This window comes from Pogoniulus pusillus, chromosome 6 (assembly GCF_015220805.1).
Source record: "Pogoniulus pusillus isolate bPogPus1 chromosome 6, bPogPus1.pri, whole genome shotgun sequence".
In the NCBI taxonomy this organism is placed as follows: Eukaryota; Metazoa; Chordata; class Aves; order Piciformes; family Lybiidae; genus Pogoniulus; species Pogoniulus pusillus.
Window position 1 is genome coordinate 28,208,388 of NC_087269.1, and position 17,061 is coordinate 28,225,448.

At 52.2% G+C, this 17,061-nt stretch overlaps 1 protein-coding gene across 3 annotated transcripts in view; it reads left to right on the top strand.

Annotated features, from left to right (window-relative positions):
- The window catches only part of MICU1 (mitochondrial calcium uptake 1), a 197,896-nt gene that overhangs the window by 11,879 nt on the left and 168,956 nt on the right, over window positions 1-17,061 (top strand). For 2 of the 3 annotated variants that reach the window (XM_064145034.1, XM_064145036.1), the window contains exon 2: window positions 8,966-9,130. In XM_064145034.1, coding sequence (XP_064001104.1) covers window positions 8,967-9,130 — 164 coding nt within the window. In that variant the 5' untranslated portion in view covers window position 8,966. Of the gene's footprint in view, window positions 1-8,698; window positions 8,777-8,965; window positions 9,131-17,061 lie in introns of those variants that run through there. The other variant, XM_064145035.1, reaches the window with a different exon arrangement.

Genomic DNA, 17,061 nt, shown 5'->3' on the forward strand with positions numbered 1-17,061 from the left:
GAGAGAGCCAGGTAACAGGATGGGCTGACAGATCTCTTCATGGGAGTTTAGGGTGAGAGATGGAACTTTCCATTGGTTTTTGTAGGGTTTTTTTTCCATAGTTTCTTGAATGTTTGGGCTGGGAGAGTTTGATTTAGAATCATAGAACCAGTCAGGGTTGGAAGAGGTGTTGAAGCAAAGCCTGGCTGAGGCACTTAGTGCCATGGTCTGGTTGATTGGACAGGTCTGGGTGCTAGGTTGGACTGGATGAGCTTGGAGGTCTCTTGCAAGCTGGTTGATTCTATGATTCCTGGCTCATAATGAGTTGGTCATCAACTGCCATCCCCAAAACTCCTCCAGACTGCTCTTGAGCCACTCCTTTACCACCCTATATTTGTCCTTGGGATTGCCCCAATGCAGGTGTAGGACCTTGCACTTGGACTTGTTAACCTTCATGAGGTTGGCTTGGCACTTAGAGCCAGATGCTTACTTTTAATCTTTTAAACATGAGCAGCAGCTTTCTGGAGTGATCTTGCCTTAAGTGCCTGCAGCTTTTAACTGAACACAGCCAATATAGTGGTGCTTTTGATTAAAAGAGAAAAAACACTCTCAAAATCATGAGAGGCTATAAAGCTGCAGATGGAAACCATGAAAAATTCACCTGCCTAAGTGGTGTATTTTTGTTCTGAGGTAGGGATCCTCATTAGTTCAGGGTTATTATGGGAACTACCTGGCTTTTGGCACTCTCAGGTAATTGCTAAGTGAACATTGCCTGAGTGGATATCCCATCCCCATCAAAGCAGGGGATTACTTGGACAAAGCAGATAATTTCGTGTTTCTTAGGGCTCAGACAGGACAAACATTCTGCAGCACTAAAGCCAACAATCTGCAGTGTTGTAAAAATCCCTTCAAGCTTAAAAGTGAGCACCGTGGGGCTTGGGGGTTTTGTTTTGACTGATTAAATGATCCCAGCAACACTTCTCTGATCTGTGACACCTTATGAAGCTGTAATTAGGATGGGGAAGCCAAGGAAGGGCAACATCAGCTTCTTGGGGAAAATAATGCTTGCAGATTCTGGTCTGCATATGGGACAGGAATTCCTCCCCGGAGGTGAAATGGGAACATGAGTTTCACGTAGGATGGAAATGATTTCAAATGTGTAAGGAGCTGTTTTTCATCACAGACTGGTCCATTGTTGAGAGGTGGAGTGTAACTGCTGGTGGCTGCTCCTGTGCCATGAGAAGGTGAAATCTGATTCTGTTGGTTTCTAAAGGAACAAAGAGCAGGGAGATGCTGACTGTGAACTTGGGGTTTGGTACGTGAGCTGGAAGATGCTGAGGAGCACTGGTTGGGAGCAGTGGAGTTTGTCATGAGGGACAGACCTGCTGTGGCTTTGTCCCGGCCTGCCACCTCCATCCCACCTCCCCAGCCCCATGTCAGAAGCCTAATTCCTGATGTTAAAACATAAACCACGAGAGGTTTGCTGATAAATTTTCTCATTTATGCTTCCCCCCCCCAGCACTGCTTTTATTCCCCCCCCAGCACTGCTTTTATTCCCCCCCCCAGCACTGCTTTTATTCCCCCCCCAGCACTGCTTTTATTCCCCCCCCCCGCACTGCTTTTATTCCCCCCCCCGCACTGCTTTTATTCCCCCCCCGCACTGCTTTTATTCCCCCCCCGCACTGCTTTTATTCCCCCCCCGCACTGCTTTTATTCCCCCCCCGCACTGCTTTTATTCCCCCCCCGCCCTGCTTTTATTCCCCCCCCGCACTGCTTTTATCCCCCCCCCCCCCCTGCTTTTATTCCCCCCCCCCCGCACTGCTTTTATTCCCCCCCCCGCACTGCTTTTATTCCCCCCCCCCGCACTGCTTTTATTCCCCCCCCCGCACTGCTTTTATTCCCCCCCCCGCACTGCTTTTATTCCCCCCCCCCGCACTGCTTTTATTCCCCCCCCCCGCACTGCTTTTATTCCCCCCCCCCGCACTGCTTTTATTCCCCCCCCCCGCACTTCTTTTATTCCCCCCCCCCGCACTGCTTTTATTCCCCCCCCCCGCACTGCTTTTATTCCCCCCCCCGCACTGCTTTTATTCCCCCCCCCGCACTGCTTTTATTCCCCCCCCCGCACTGCTTTTATTCCCCCCCCCGCACTGCTTTTATTCCCCCCCCCGCACTGCTTTTATTCCCCCCCCCGCACTGCTTTTATTCCCCCCCCCGCACTGCTTTTATTCCCCCCCCCGCACTGCTTTTATTCCCCCCCCCGCACTGCTTTTATTCCCCCCCCCGCACTGCTTTTATTCCCCCCCCCGCACTGCTTTTATTCCCCCCCCCGCACTGCTTTTATTCCCCCCCCCGCACTGCTTTTATTCCCCCCCCCGCACTGCTTTTATTCCCCCCCCCGCACTGCTTTTATTCCCCCCCCCGCACTGCTTTTATTCCCCCCCCCGCACTGCTTTATTCCCCCCCCCGCACTGCTTTTATTCCCCCCCCCGCACTGCTTTTATTCCCCCCCCCGCACTGCTTTTATTCCCCCCCCCGCACTGCTTTTATTCCCCCCCCCGCACTGCTTTTATTCCCCCCCCCGCACTGCTTTTATTCCCCCCCCCGCACTGCTTTTATTCCCCCCCCCGCACTGCTTTTATTCCCCCCCCCGCACTGCTTTTATTCCCCCCCCCGCACTGCTTTTATTCCCCCCCCCGCACTGCTTTTATTCCCCCCCCCGCACTGCTTTTATTCCCCCCCCCGCACTGCTTTTATTCCCCCCCCCGCACTGCTTTTATTCCCCCCCCCGCACTGCTTTTATTCCCCCCCCCGCACTGCTTTTATTCCCCCCCCCGCACTGCTTTTATTCCCCCCCCCGCACTGCTTTTATTCCCCCCCCCGCACTGCTTTTATTCCCCCCCCCGCACTGCTTTTATTCCCCCCCCCGCACTGCTTTTATTCCCCCCCCCGCACTGCTTTTATTCCCCCCCCCTCACTGCTTTTATTCCCCCCCCCCGCACTGCTTTTATTCCCCCCCCCGCACTGCTTTTATTCCCCCCCCCGCACTGCTTTTATTCCCCCCCCCGCACTGCTTTTATTCCCCCCCCCGCACTGCTTTTATTCCCCCCCCCGCACTGCTTTTATTCCCCCCCCCGCACTGCTTTTATTCCCCCCCCCGCACTGCTTTTATTCCCCCCCCCGCACTGCTTTTATTCCCCCCCCCGCACTGCTTTTATTCCCCCCCCCGCACTGCTTTTATTCCCCCCCCCGCACTGCTTTTATTCCCCCCCCCGCACTGCTTTTATTCCCCCCCCCGCACTGCTTTTATTCCCCCCCCCGCACTGCTTTTATTCCCCCCCCCGCACTGCTTTTATTCCCCCCCCCGCACTGCTTTTATTCCCCCCCCCGCACTGCTTTTATTCCCCCCCCCGCACTGCTTTTATTCCCCCCCCCGCACTGCTTTTATTCCCCCCCCCGCACTGCTTTTATTCCCCCCCCCGCACTGCTTTTATTCCCCCCCCCGCACTGCTTTTATTCCCCCCCCCGCACTGCTTTTATTCCCCCCCCCGCACTGCTTTTATTCCCCCCCCCGCACTGCTTTTATTCCCCCCCCCGCACTGCTTTTATTCCCCCCCCCGCACTGCTTTTATTCCCCCCCCCGCACTGCTTTTATTCCCCCCCCCGCACTGCTTTTATTCCCCCCCCCGCACTGCTTTTATTCCCCCCCCCGCACTGCTTTTATTCCCCCCCCCGCACTGCTTTTATTCCCCCCCCCGCACTGCTTTTATTCCCCCCCCCGCACTGCTTTTATTCCCCCCCCCGCACTGCTTTTATTCCCCCCCCCGCACTGCTTTTATTCCCCCCCCCGCACTGCTTTTATTCCCCCCCCCGCACTGCTTTTATTCCCCCCCCCCGCACTGCTTTTCTTCCCCCCCCCGCACTGCTTTTATTCCCCCCCCCGCACTGCTTTTATTCCCCCCCCCCGCACTGCTTTTATTCCCCCCCCGCACTGCTTTTATTCCCCCCCCCGCACTGCTTTTATTCCCCCCCCGCACTGCTTTTATTCCCCCCCCCGCACTGCTTTTATTCCCCCCCCCGCTCTGCTTTTATTCCCCCCCCCGCACTGCTTTTATTCCCCCCCCCCCGCACTGCTTTTATTCCCCCCCCCGCACTGCTTTTATTCCCCCCCCCGCACTGCTTTTATTCCCCCCCCCGCACTGCTTTTATTCCCCCCCCCGCACTGCTTTTATTCCCCCCCCCGCACTGCTTTTATTCCCCCCCCCCGCACTGCTTTTATTCCCCCCCCCGCACTGCTTTTATTCCCCCCCCCCCGCACTGCTTTTATTCCCCCCCCCCCGCACTGCTTTTATTCCCCCCCCCCCCCGCACTGCTTTTATTCCCCCCCCCCCGCACTGCTTTTATTCCCCCCCCCCGCACTGCTTTTATTCCCCCCCCCCGCACTGCTGGGGTGAGGGACCTGGGGGTGCTGTGACTAACAAGTTAACCATGGCACAGCAATGTGCCCTTGTGGCCAAGAAGGCCAATGGGATCCTGGGGTGTATTAGGAAGAGTGTGTCCAGCAGAGCAAGGGAGGTTCTCCTCCCTCTCTGCTCTGCCCTGCTGAGACCTCACCTTGAATACTGTGTTCAGTTTTGGCTCCCCAGTTCAAGAGGGACAGGGATCTGCTGGAGTGGGTCCAGCAGAGGGCCATGAGGATGATGAGAGGACAGGAGGACATTGCTTATGAGGAGAGACTGAGGTCCTTTGGGCTTTTTAGTCTGGAGAAGAGAAGACTTAGCGGGCGTTTGATAAATGCTTGTAAATATTTGAGGGGGGACAGGCTTTGCTCACTTGCTCCCTAGGATAGGACAGGACAAGGAGCAAAAAGGAGGTTCTGCCTCAACAGAAGGGGGAACTTGTTTACTGTAAGAGACACAGGGCACTGGAACAGGCATTCTAGAGAGGTTGTGGCATCTCCTTCTCTGGAGCCTTTCAAGGCCTGTCTGGGTGTGTTCCTCTGTGCTCTGTGTTAGGTAGTATTGTCCTGCTCTGGCAGGGAGGTTGGACTCAATGATCTTCTTGGGTCCCTTCCAACCCCTAACATCCTGTGACCCTGTGGTATTTCTTGATTCTGCTGTGATGTTTTCAGGTACATCTCCACCATCTCCTGCCTTAAAGTATGTTGAGCTCTGGGTTTTCAAAACTACCTGCTTGAATATTTTATGTGCCATTTTCCTTCTGCTTCTTCTCTTCCCCTACCAAAGTTCACTTCACCAGTTCAAGTGATGAAATCTTGAGCTGTGTGTAGCTTTGATGGGTGTAATGAGACAGGGTGATCTCTTAGAATCATAGAATCAGGCAAGTTGGAAGAGACCTCCAAGCTCATTCACTCCAACCTATCACCCAGTTCTCTCCAATCAACTAGACCATGGCAGTAAGTGCCTCATCCAGGTTTTGCTTCAACACCTCCAGGGACGACAACTCCACCACCTCCCTGGGCAGCCCATTCCAATGCCAATCACTTTCTCTGCCAACAACTTCCTCCTGACATCCAGCCTAAACATCCTAGACCTGGCACAACATGAGACTGTGTCCCCTTGTTCTGTTGCTACTTGCCTGGCAGAAGAGACCAGCCCCTACCTGGCTACAGCTTCCCTCCAGGTAGTTGTGGACAGTAATGAGGTCAGCCTTTTCAGCTGGAATGAGGTAAACACAGCCTGCACAGGAGATGTCATTGCACAAAATGGTCCCAAGGTTCCCCTTGTTGGGACCTAATGTTTCAGCACAACAACATCGTGCTCTGCAAAAGCAAATAGAGATGCGACTTTGGTTTTCTGTTCTTTGGTTTTGTACTGACTGGAACATTTGAATAGAGGAACAAAAATGGGGAATGGAAGGTGAAATTGTGCCCTTGTTCTCCACTTAAAATCTGTCTGGAGGCCTTGGGATTTGGAGGGTGTCATAGCAGGAACAGCTGAGGGAGATGAGGTTGTTTAGTCTGGAGAAGAGAAGGGTAGCGGGAGAGATTATTGCTCTCTACAAGTGCCTTAAAGGAGCATAGAGTGAGGCTGGTATTGGTCTCTTCTCCCAAGCAGCTCGGGATAGGCTTAGGGAAACACATTTAATTTGTGCCAGGGGAGGTTTAGGTTGGATAACAGGAACATGTCCTGCAAGAGTGGTCCAGGCTTCCAGGGAGATGAAGTCACCACCCCTGAAAAGGTTCGGGAAATGTGTAGACATGGCATTCAGGATATAGGTTAGTGGTCATGGTAGTTGTGTAATAGTTGGACACAATCATCTTAAAGGTCTTTTCCAACTTTAATCATTCTGTGATCCTTCTACCATTCTGTTCCCATCAGGCTGACCTCACAACTAGAAAATTGAGTTCCCATCAGTTGGAAAGAAAACTTCTATTTCACTGAAAGATACAGGAAAACAACACTTAAGATTGAGGGAGATTCTCTTCCCCCTCTACTCTGCCCTGCTGAGACCTCGTCTTGAATACTGTGTTCAGTTTGGGGCTCCCCAGTTGAAGAGGGACAGGGATCTGCTGGAGAGGGTCCAGAAGAGGGCTACGAGGACTATGAGGGGATTGGAGGGCACTGCCTGATGAGGAGAGGCTGAGGGACCTGGGGCTGCTTAGTCTGGAGAAGACTTAGAGGGGATTTGATAAATGTCTATAAGTACCTGAGGGCTGGCCAGGAGAGGGGGGACAGGCTCTGCTCACTGCTCCCTGGGATAGGACAAGAAGCAATGGGTGTAAGATGCAGCACAAATGGTTCCATCTTAACTCAAGGGAGAACTTCTTTCCTATAAGGGTCTCAGAGCACTGGAACAGGTTCCCCAGAGAGGTTGTGGAGTCTCCTTCTCTGAAGCCTTTCAAGGCCTGTCTGGATGTGTTCCTGTGTGCACTGTGTTAGGTAGTATTGTCCTGCTTGGGCAATGGGGTTGGTCTCGAGCATCTCTTTGGGTCCGTTCCAACATCTAACATTCTGTGATCCTGTTACTTGCTGTTCTGGCAGCTCACAACACTGAAGAACCAGCTTTGTCCACTGTGGCTGGCATCTGTGTTGAGGTCACATCTCTGCAGTTCATGTTCCTTGCTCCTGGTGTTTACATTGGTAGTTCGGTTTTCCATTTGCCTCTCTACTGGTGTGTGTGTAGTGAGGTATGGATAGGATTTTATGAGTTTTGACATGTTGAAACTTGTCTTTTTAAAGTTCCATCTAAATGTTTTGCTCCAGGGTAGCTAAAAACAAATATTCAAGAAGTGTAGGGTTTTCTTGGGTCAATCTAAAATGACTGGGATGGGCTTTCTTTCGTAGGTTTGCTTCTGGTTTGCTTTCATTTACTTTTTAGAATACAGCTTTCACTTGGTGTCTGTCTAGATGGCTTCTTTTTTGTGTAGTTGTGTCTAAGATCAGGGATTATCTCTTGACAGGACAACAGGTAGTGGGCACAAACTTGAAATGTGAAGTTCCATCTAAACATGAGGAGGGACTTATTTACTTTGGGGGTGGTGGAACATCCTTGGTAGACTGGATGGGTGAGTAGAGAGCAATGGGATGAGATATAACAAGGCCAAGTGCAGGGTGCTACACTTGGGTCACAATGACCCCAAGCAGTGCTACAGGCTGGGGACAGAGTGGCTGGAAAGCAGCCAAGCAGAAAGGGACCTGGCGTTACCAGTAGATAGTAGCTGAAGATGTGCCAGCAGTGTGCCCAGGTAGCCAAGAGAGCCAAAGGCATCCTGGCCTGCATGAGGAGCAGTGTGGCTAGCAGAACTAGAGAGCTTATTCTGCATCAGTACTCAATGCTGGTCAGGCCACACCTTGAGTACTGTGTCCATTTCTGGACTCATCAGTTCAAGGGAGATATTGTAATACTGGAAGGTGTCCAGAGAAGGGCAAGGAAGCTGGTGAGGGTCCTGGAGCACAGCCCTGTGAGGAAAGGCTGAGGGAGCTGGGGGTGTGCAGCCTGCAGAAGAGGAGGCTCAGGGCTGACCTCATTGCTGTCCACAACTCCCTGAAGGGAGGCTGTAGCCAGGTGGGGTTGGTCTCTTCTGCCAGGCAAGCAGCAGCAGAACAAGGGGACACAGTCTCATGCTGTGCTGTAGGAGGTCTAGGCTGGCTGTCAGGAGGAAGTCATTGGCAGCGAGAGTGATTGGCATTGGAATGGGCTGCCCAGGGAGGTGGTGGAGTCTCTGTGCCTGGAGGTGTTGAAGCAAAGCCTGGCTGAGGCACTTTGTGCCATGGTCTGGTTGATTGGCCAGGGCTGGGTGCTAGGTTGGCCTGGATGATCTTGGAGGTGTCTTCCAACCTGCTTGATTCTATGATCAGGCCATGCTGCTCAGAGGTGGTGTAATCTTCATCTCTGAAATGTTTAAGCCCAGGCCGGATGAGGCTGTGGCCAGCCAGATCTAGGGTAGGGTGTCCCTGCCCATGGCAGGGCATCTGAACTGGTGGACCCTTGTGGTCCCTTCCAACCCTGACTGATTCTGTGATTCAGAACCTGGCTGGATGCTGTCCTGTGCAGCCTGCTCTAGATAAAGCTACTCTGTCAGGGAGGCTGGACTAGATGAGCTCCAGAGGTCCTTTGTGGTAGGTTGAACTGAATGATCTTGGAGGTCTCTTCCAACCTGGTTGATTTTATGGTTTTGTGATGCTGTGATTCATTCTATCTGCATCTTCTCTGCCTGGGCGCTGGAGCGGGAGAGCACAAATAATTCTGGTTCATCAAGTGTCCTGGGGAAAGGCTGAGAAGACCTTTGAGACGAGCTGGAAGATCATCTGGGATGTGACAGTGAGGTGTCAGCCAGGTGGGCAACGCTGGTAGTGCATTATTTACTAGGTTATGCTGTTTTGGAGAAGCTACGCTTGTGATAGTTACGTTCTGTCTCCTTGCTTCAGGGGTTAAAAGCAAAGCCCTGAGCACATCTCTGGCCGACGGGAGGGCCCCTAACTGGCAGTGTGTGTTGCTGTGCTGACATGCTGTTGTTACTCCGCAGGATGCTCCGCCTGCGGCTGGTCCCGGTGGCGGCAGGGCTGTCGGCCGTCGGGCGGCGTTACCAGGGCTCAGCGCAGCACCCTGCGGCCAGGCGCCGGCTCGTGGTGGCAGCAGCTTTCGTCGGGACGACTGCGGCGACAGCCAGTGCCAGGTTCCTTTGGCAGAGGTAATGTGCGGTGGGCCGGGGATGGCATTTTCTCTCTGAAGACCTCATGCTGCTACTGCCCCGTGGGAAGCACCTGCAGGTAGTACAGGCTGTTTAACCTGGAGGACGGTGGCCTGAGGGGGGATGTTTTTAATCCTCAGTAAGAGCTAAAGAGTAGGGGAGCAAGGGGATGGGGTCAAAGTCTTCTCCTGTCACCATGCCTCACTGACAAGGGGCGGTGGGCACAAACTGCAGCCCAAGAAATTCCATCGGAACAGGAGGAAAAAACTTCTTTGCTCTGAGGGTGTTGGATCTCTGGAGCAGGCTGCCCGGATAGGTTGTGGAGTCTCCTCCTTCAGAGAGCTTCCAAAACCACCTGGACATTGTGGTCCTGAGCAACCTGTCATGGGTGCCCTAGCTTTTGCAATGGGGGTTGGGCTAGATCATCTCCTCAAGAACCTTCCAACCATGCTGGGCTTGTTTTTGTTAGTCCTGTTGTTGCTGGATGGAAGGGATGGCTTTTGCTGACTCCTTGTGGAGCTTCTTTGCTGCTGTGAGTTGTCAGATGCAACAAAGCTTGGTCCTGAAGAGTTTTCTTCCTACTGTCCTCACATGGATTGCTTGCTCTTGGTGAGATTTGCTGCCTGCCTTCCTCCTGTCTGGTGATGCTGTGTGGGTATGCGGTGTTGTGCAAAGGGAAATGAGTTGTTTTGACTAAGCTGGGTGGAAACATGATGCTTTTAGCTCCTGGGAGAGCAGCTAGTGACAGGACACTTGGCCAGGAGATGCTGCTCTGGTGTTCTTTGTGTTATGCTGACTGCTGCTTACATAAAACACAGCAGGAGAGAAGGGGATGCTCCATCTTTTGGTGGTGAGATGGCTGCATGCAGGGCTTAGGAGGCTTTTAAGAACCACAGTCTGTGCACACCTGCCTATGGCCTGTGAGACTCCAAGCTTGTTCCTATAACTGCAGGGATAAAGGAAAGGTTTGCTCTTGCCTGAGATCACCCCTGCTGACCCCATGGCCCGTGCTGTGTTGGAAATAAGCTGAAGATTGCCTTCTTTTGCCTTGAAGTGTGAGAGCAGGGTGGCACCAGCAGTGTCACTCAAGCTTGTGGCTCAAATGAGAGTCATAGAACCAGTCAGGGCTGGAAGGGACCACAAGGACCATCCAGTTCCAACCCCACTGCCATGGGCAGGGACACCCTACCCTAGATCAGGGTACCTAGATCAGTCTGAAATGAACTCTCTGCTGAAAAAATGTTTCCTTCTCTGGAGAGCTTCAAAACCCACCTGGGCACAGATCTGAGCAATTCACTGTGGGTGACCCTGCTTTAGCAGGAGGGATGGACTAGATGATCCCCAGAGGTCCCTTCCACTTGTACCATGCTGAGAAGCAGTGATTTTTTTCCTTTCAAAAAGTAGATGATTTATTGCTGCCTCTGTGCTGTACTAGAGGGGTCTAATTTCAGTGCAATGGAAGGCAGATGATGATAATTGCTCTGGCTGTTTCTAGAGCTGTCAAACCCTGGTATCTGCTTGGAGTTGCTCAGACTGAAGAGAGAACACATGATCCAGTACAGAGTCATCTGCTGCTGCGTTTTGCGAGTAGTCTGTATTGTGTAGTGCTGCTTTATCCACAGGACCTGATACTTCTGCAGGAATGGTCAGGATAAGACCTCTTCTCAGGCAAGGAAGTGAGCAGGGCTTCTCACCCTTAAAATACCTCAGCATGATTGTGAAGTGTACAGGACACTGTGTCCTGTGTGGAGCTGTCCCAAACCCACCAAGTTACTATCTCCCTTCTGCCGCAGGTTCACCTCCTGCTCTTAAAACCAGCCACATTGTCAGTCCTCAGCTGTGACTTAGGATGAAGGTGCTTCCTGCATTGAAGAGCAGCTACTGGTGGGTGGAATGCTAGGTAAGGAGTGAAGTACTTGGCTGTTCCTAGACCTTGCTCAGCTGAGAATAGAGACAGAAATCTGATTAAAGGGAAGGAGCAGCCTCTTTGGGGTAGTTCAGTCTGTGATATTCCCAGTCCTTAGCTATGTGATGAGACTGAGTTGTTCCTAGTTGTTTTGTTTTTGCTTTCCATTCTTTGCTGTTGTTGTCATTTATAAAGATGCAAAGTCTTAAAGAGAATGTGGAGGATTTATAGAATCAACCATTTTGGAAGAGACCTCCAAGCTCATCCAGTCCAACCTAGCCCTGTCCAGTCAAACAGATCATGGCAGTAAGTGCCTCATCCACTTCTTCCTTGAACATCTCCAGGCACAGAGACTCCACTAGTTCCCTGGGCAGCCCATTCCAATGCCAATCACTCTCTCTGACAATAACTTCCTCCTAACAGCCAGCCTAGACCTCCCCCAGCACAGCATGAGACTCTGTCCCCTTGTTCTCTTGCTGCTTGCCTGGCAGAAGAGACCAACCCCACCTGGTCACAGCGTTCCTTCAGGGAGTTGTAGACAGCAATGAGGTCAGCCCTGAGCCTCCTCTTCTCCAGGCCAAACACCCCCAGCTCCCTCAGCCTCTCCTCACAGGGCTGTGCTCCAGGCCTCTTGCCAGATTCATTGCTCTTCTCTGGACACCTTCCAGCACCTCAACATCTCTCTTGAATTGAGAAGCCCAGAAGTGGGCACAGCACTCAAGGTGTGGCCTGCGCAGTGCTGAGTACAGGGGCAGAAGAACCTCCCTTGTCCTACTGGCCACACTCTTCCTGAGCCAGGCCAGGATGCCACTGGCTTTCCTGCCCACCTGGGCACACTGCTGCCTTATCTTCAGCTACTACCTACCAGCACCCCCAGGTCCCTCTCTGCCTGGCTGCTCTCAGCCACTCTGGCCCCAGCCTGTAGTGCTGCTTGGTGTTGTTGTGGCCAAAGTGTAGAACCCTGCACTTGGCCTTGTTCAATCTCATCCCCATTGGCCTCTGCCCACCCATCCAGCCTGTTCAGGTCCCTCTGCAGGGCTCTGCTACCCTCCAACAGCTCCACAGCTGCTCCTAGCTTGGTGTTATCTGCTAACTTAGTGATGCTGGACTCAATCCCCTCATCTCGATAGTCACTAAAGATACTGAGCAGGACTGGGCCCAGCACTGATCCTTGGAGCACACGACTAACAACAGCTGCCAACTGGATGTGTATTTTTTTCCTGCATGAGCCATGAAATAGCTCTTCAACATTGGTAACTGTAAAAAAAGAAGCACATTAAGGCTTAAGGTATTATTTGGTGTACAGGAGGAACAAAACTTAAGCTTGGTGCAGAAAAAAGCTTCATACTGTCACTCGTGGAGTTTCAAACAAACTGCATTAGGCATTTTAATATTGTACTTAAATAAAAGTATAGTCCCTCATCCCTCCTCTTCTTTGACTTTCACCTGGTATAAATTGGGTGATTAATAGATTGATAGAGCCACAGAATGGTTTGGGTTGCAGGGACCTGAAGGATAAGCTAGTCTGAACTCCGCTGCCACGGGCAGGGACACCTTTTGGTAGACCAAGTTGCTCAAGGATTTGTCCCACCTGGTCTTGACCATCTACAGGGAGGGGGCATCTGTAGCTTCTCTAGGAAACATGTTCCAGTGTCTTACCATCCTCACTGTAAAGAGTTTCTTCCTGATCTCCATTCTAAATCTGCCCTCTTCATGCTTCATTCCATTGCCTCTTGTCTTGTCACCAGGAGCCCTTGTAAGAAGTCCCTCCCCAGCTTTCTTGTAGTTACCTTTCAGGCACTGGAAGGCTGTTTTAAGGTCTCCCCAGAGATGCATATTCTGCAGCCTGAGCAGCCCCAAATCTCTCATCCTTTTTCCATAGGGGAGGTTCTTCATCCCTCTGATCTTTGTGGCCTCCTCTGCACTAACTTCAGCAGCTCCATATCCCTCTTATGCTGGGTTTACCAGATTTGGAGACAGTGCTGCAGCTGGGGTGCCACAAGAGCGGCAGAATATCCACCCTCATCCTGCTGGTCATAGTGCTGTGGAATTGAAGTGTAAGTGAACAAAATGGTTCATAATCACATCCTGTGTTATTCAGGTAGTTAATATCCCAAGTTACTACAATAAGTAGCAGTAAATGTAATTAATTCTAAAAAGTAATTATGTGAAACCTGTAGCTTGGGTACAGGGATGGATTAAGCCAAGTATCACTGTAAAATGCCCTTTTACAGGCCACAAAGAGAAGTCTGGGTTGAGGCTATGCCAAGTACAAATACAGGCTGCCAGTGAGTGGCTGGAGAGCAGCCCTGAGGAGAGGGACTTGGGGGTGCTGCTGGACCAGAAGCTCAACAGGAGCCAGCAGTGTGCACTTGCAGCCCAGAAAGCCAAGCAGAGCCTGGGCTGCATCAGGAGAAGTGTGGCCAGCAAGTCAAGGGAGGTGTTTCTCCCTCTCTGCTGAGACCCCACCTGGACTACTGCATCCAGTTCTGGAGCCCCTATTCCAAGAGGGATGTGGAGATGCTGGAGTGTGTCCAGGGAAGGGCCACTGGGTTGATCAGAGGGCTGGAGCAGCTCTGCTGTGAGGACAGACTGAAGGAGTTGGGGCTTTTGAGTCTGGAGGAGAGGAGGCTCCCAGGGGACCTTCTTGTGGCCTTCCAATATCTGAAGGAGGCCTGCAAAAAAGCTGGGGAGGGATGTTTTAGGCTGTGAGGGAGTGCCAGGCCTAGGGGGAATGGAGCAAAGCTGGAGGTGGGAAGATTGAGCCTGGCTGTGAAGAGGAGGTTGTTCATGATGAGAGTGGTGAGAGGCTGGAATGGGTTTCCCAGGGAGGTGGTTGAGGCCCCATGACTGGAGGTGTTAAGGCCTTGTGTACCTTTTTATTAACCTGCATCAAGGCATCATGCATTCCCTAAGTAAGTTTGCAGATGACACCAAACTGGGAGAAGGTGTAGATCGGTTAGAGAGTAGGAGAGCCCTGCAGAGGGACTTGGACAGGCTGGATGGGTGGGCAGAGGCCAGTGGGATGAGACTGAACAAGGCCAGGTGCAGGGTTCTACACTTTGGCCACAACAGCCCCAAGCAGCACTACAGGCTGGGGCCAGAGTGGCTGAGAGCAGCCAGGCAGAGAGGGACCTGGGGGTGCTGGTAGAGAGTAGCTGAAGATGAGGCAGCAGTGTGCCCAGGTGGGCAGGAGAGCCAGTGGCATCCTGGCCTGGCTCAGGAAGAGTGTGGCCAGCAGGACAAGGGAGGTTCTTCTGCCCCTGTGCTCAGTACTGCTCAGGCCACACCTTGAGTGCTGTGTCCAGTTCTGGGCTCCTCAATTCAAGAGAGATGTTGAGGTGCTGGAAGGTGTCCAGAGAAAGGCAAGGAAGGTGGTGAGGGGCCTGGAGCACAGCCCTGTGAGGAGAGGCTGAGGGAGCTGGGGGTGTTTGGCCTGGAGAAGAGGAGGCTCAGGGCAGACATCATTGCTGTCTGCAGCTCCCTGAAGGGAGGCTGTGACCAGGTGGGGTTGGTCTCTTCTGCCAGGCAAGCAGCAAGAGAACAAGGGGACACAGTCTGAAGTTGTGCTGGAGGAGGTCTAGGCTGGATTTTAGGAGGAAGTTGTTGTCAGAGAGAGTGATTGGCATTGGAATGGGCTGCCCAGGGAGGTGGTGGAGTTGCTGTGCCTGGAAGCATTGAAGTAAAGCCTGGCTGAGGCACTTAGTGCCATGGTCTGGTTGATTGGATAGGGCTGGGTGCTAGGTTGGACTCAAAGATCTTGGAGGTCTTCCAGCCTGGTTGATTTTATATAAATGGCCCAAATCTCTTGCACTGCCATGTGGGGTGTAGCACTGCGTTTGTCATCTGTAACTGGGGTGATGGTTTGGAAATGAAAGAGGGAAGATTTAGACTAGAGATGAAGATGTTTTTTACACTGAGGGTGGTGAGACACTGGCCCAGGTTGCCCACATTGGTGGTTGGTGCTCCATCCCTGGAACCATTCCAGGTCAGGTCATTTAGGGCTCTGAGCCAGCCTGCTCTGGTTGCAGATGTCCCCGCTGCCTGCAGGAGGGCAGGATTTGACGAGCTTTGAAAGGTCTTTTCCACCCCACGATAGTCTATGGTTCTTCTTAACAACAACAAGCTTTCTATTTCAGAGTATGTTTCTTGTGGTTCTGATGGTGGTGAACCTTTCTGAAAGGCATTTTTCTGGTGATGCCTGTATGTGACCTCAGTCTTGCCAATGCTTAGCATGGAAATGGACAAGAGGTTCTCCCCCTCTGCTCTGCTGAGACCCCACCTGGAGTACTGCATCCAGTCCCAGAGCCCCTATTCCAAGAGGGATGTGGAGATGCTGGAGTGTGTCCACAGAAGGGTCATGAGACTGCTCAGAGGGATGGAGTAGCTCTGCTGTGAGGATAGACTGAAGGAGTTGGGGCTGTTCAGTCTGCAGAAGAGGAGGCTCCCAGGTGACCTTCTTGTGGCCTTCCAGGATCTGAAGGGGGCCTCCAAAAAAGCTGGGGAGGGACTTTTCAGGCTGTCAGGGTTTGCCAGGACTGGGGGAATGGAGCAAAGCTGGAGGTGGGGAGATTTGGCCTGGACATGAGGAAGTTGTTGATCCTGAGAGTGGTGAGAGGCTGGAATGGGCTGCCCAGGGAGATGGTTGAGGCCCCATGGCTGGAGGTGTTTAAGGCCAGGCAGGATTAGGCTGTGTGCAGGCTGATCTACGTTAGGGTGTCCCTGCCCATGGCCGCCTGAACATGAGCCAGCAGTGTGCCCAGGTGGCCAAGAGAGCCAGTGGCATCCTGGCCTGCATCAGGAATGGTGTGGTCAGCAGGAACAGGGAAGTCATTCTGCCCCTGTACTCTGCACTGGTTAGACCACACCTTGAGTACTGTGTTCAGTTCTGGGCTCCCCAGTTTAGGAGGGACATTGAGATGCTTGAGTGTGTCCAGAGAAGGGCGACGAGGCTGGTGAGAGGCCTTGAGCACAGCCCTACGAGGAGAGGCTGAGGGAGCTGGGATTGGTTAGCCTGGAGAAGAGGAGGCTCAGGGGTGACCTTATTGTTGTCTACAACTACCTGAGGGGTGGTTGTGGCCAGGAGGAGGTTGCTCTCTTCTCTCAGGTGGCCAGCACCAGAACAAGAGGACACAGCCTTAGGCTGTGCCAGGGGAGATTTAGGCTGGAGGTGAGGAGAAAGTTCTTCACTGAGAGAGTCATTGGACACTGGAATGGGCTGCCCAGGGAGGTGGTGGAGTCGCCGTCCCTGGGGCACTTCAAGGCAAGGTTGGACGTGGCACTTGGTGCCATGGTCTAGCCTTGAGCTCTGTGGTAAAGGGTTGGACTTGATGATCTGTGAGGTCTCTTCCAACCCTTATGATACTATACTATGGTACTATGAACTAGGTGATCCTTGTGGTCCCTTCCACCTCTGACTGATTCTATGATTCTCAAGTGGGTTCTGACTGTGATGTGTAGCCTGAAACCTGTGTGTTTCAGATTGATTTTCTAGGATGTGCTTTGAGCCACATCAGAAGTCAGTGGTATCATAGTATGTGGGGTAAAGAAGCCCAGACAAAGGTAGAGAAGCCAAGGAGTGAAAAGATGCATGTAGAAAAAGTGCTGTGGTTGTATGAAACAATGTAGGCAATACCTACATTGCATCCTTGTGAGGTAGGAGGTGGGTTGGTGGGACCTTCATGTTACATCTGCATGTTGCAGATGAGCATTGGCGTTGTTCTCTTCCCTGGCCTCCTTGAGCTCCTGCTGACTGGTTTTGGCAGACTATATCTCATCTAAATAATCACCTGGCAGGAATAGTTGTGCTGAAGAACACTTCAGCAATGCAAATAACTGAGCTTAGAAGACTGATGGAGTTTATTTCTTCCAAGCAATAACTTAAGCTCTGAGGCGTTCCATGGAAGCTGTTAAGTATCTGGGCATCGGTATAATGAGCTGAATTAATTAATTGGAATAAATCTCAGTGCAGACATTGGCTCATCTAAATGAGGCATTAATAGATGAGCAGTACTGAACCTCGCAG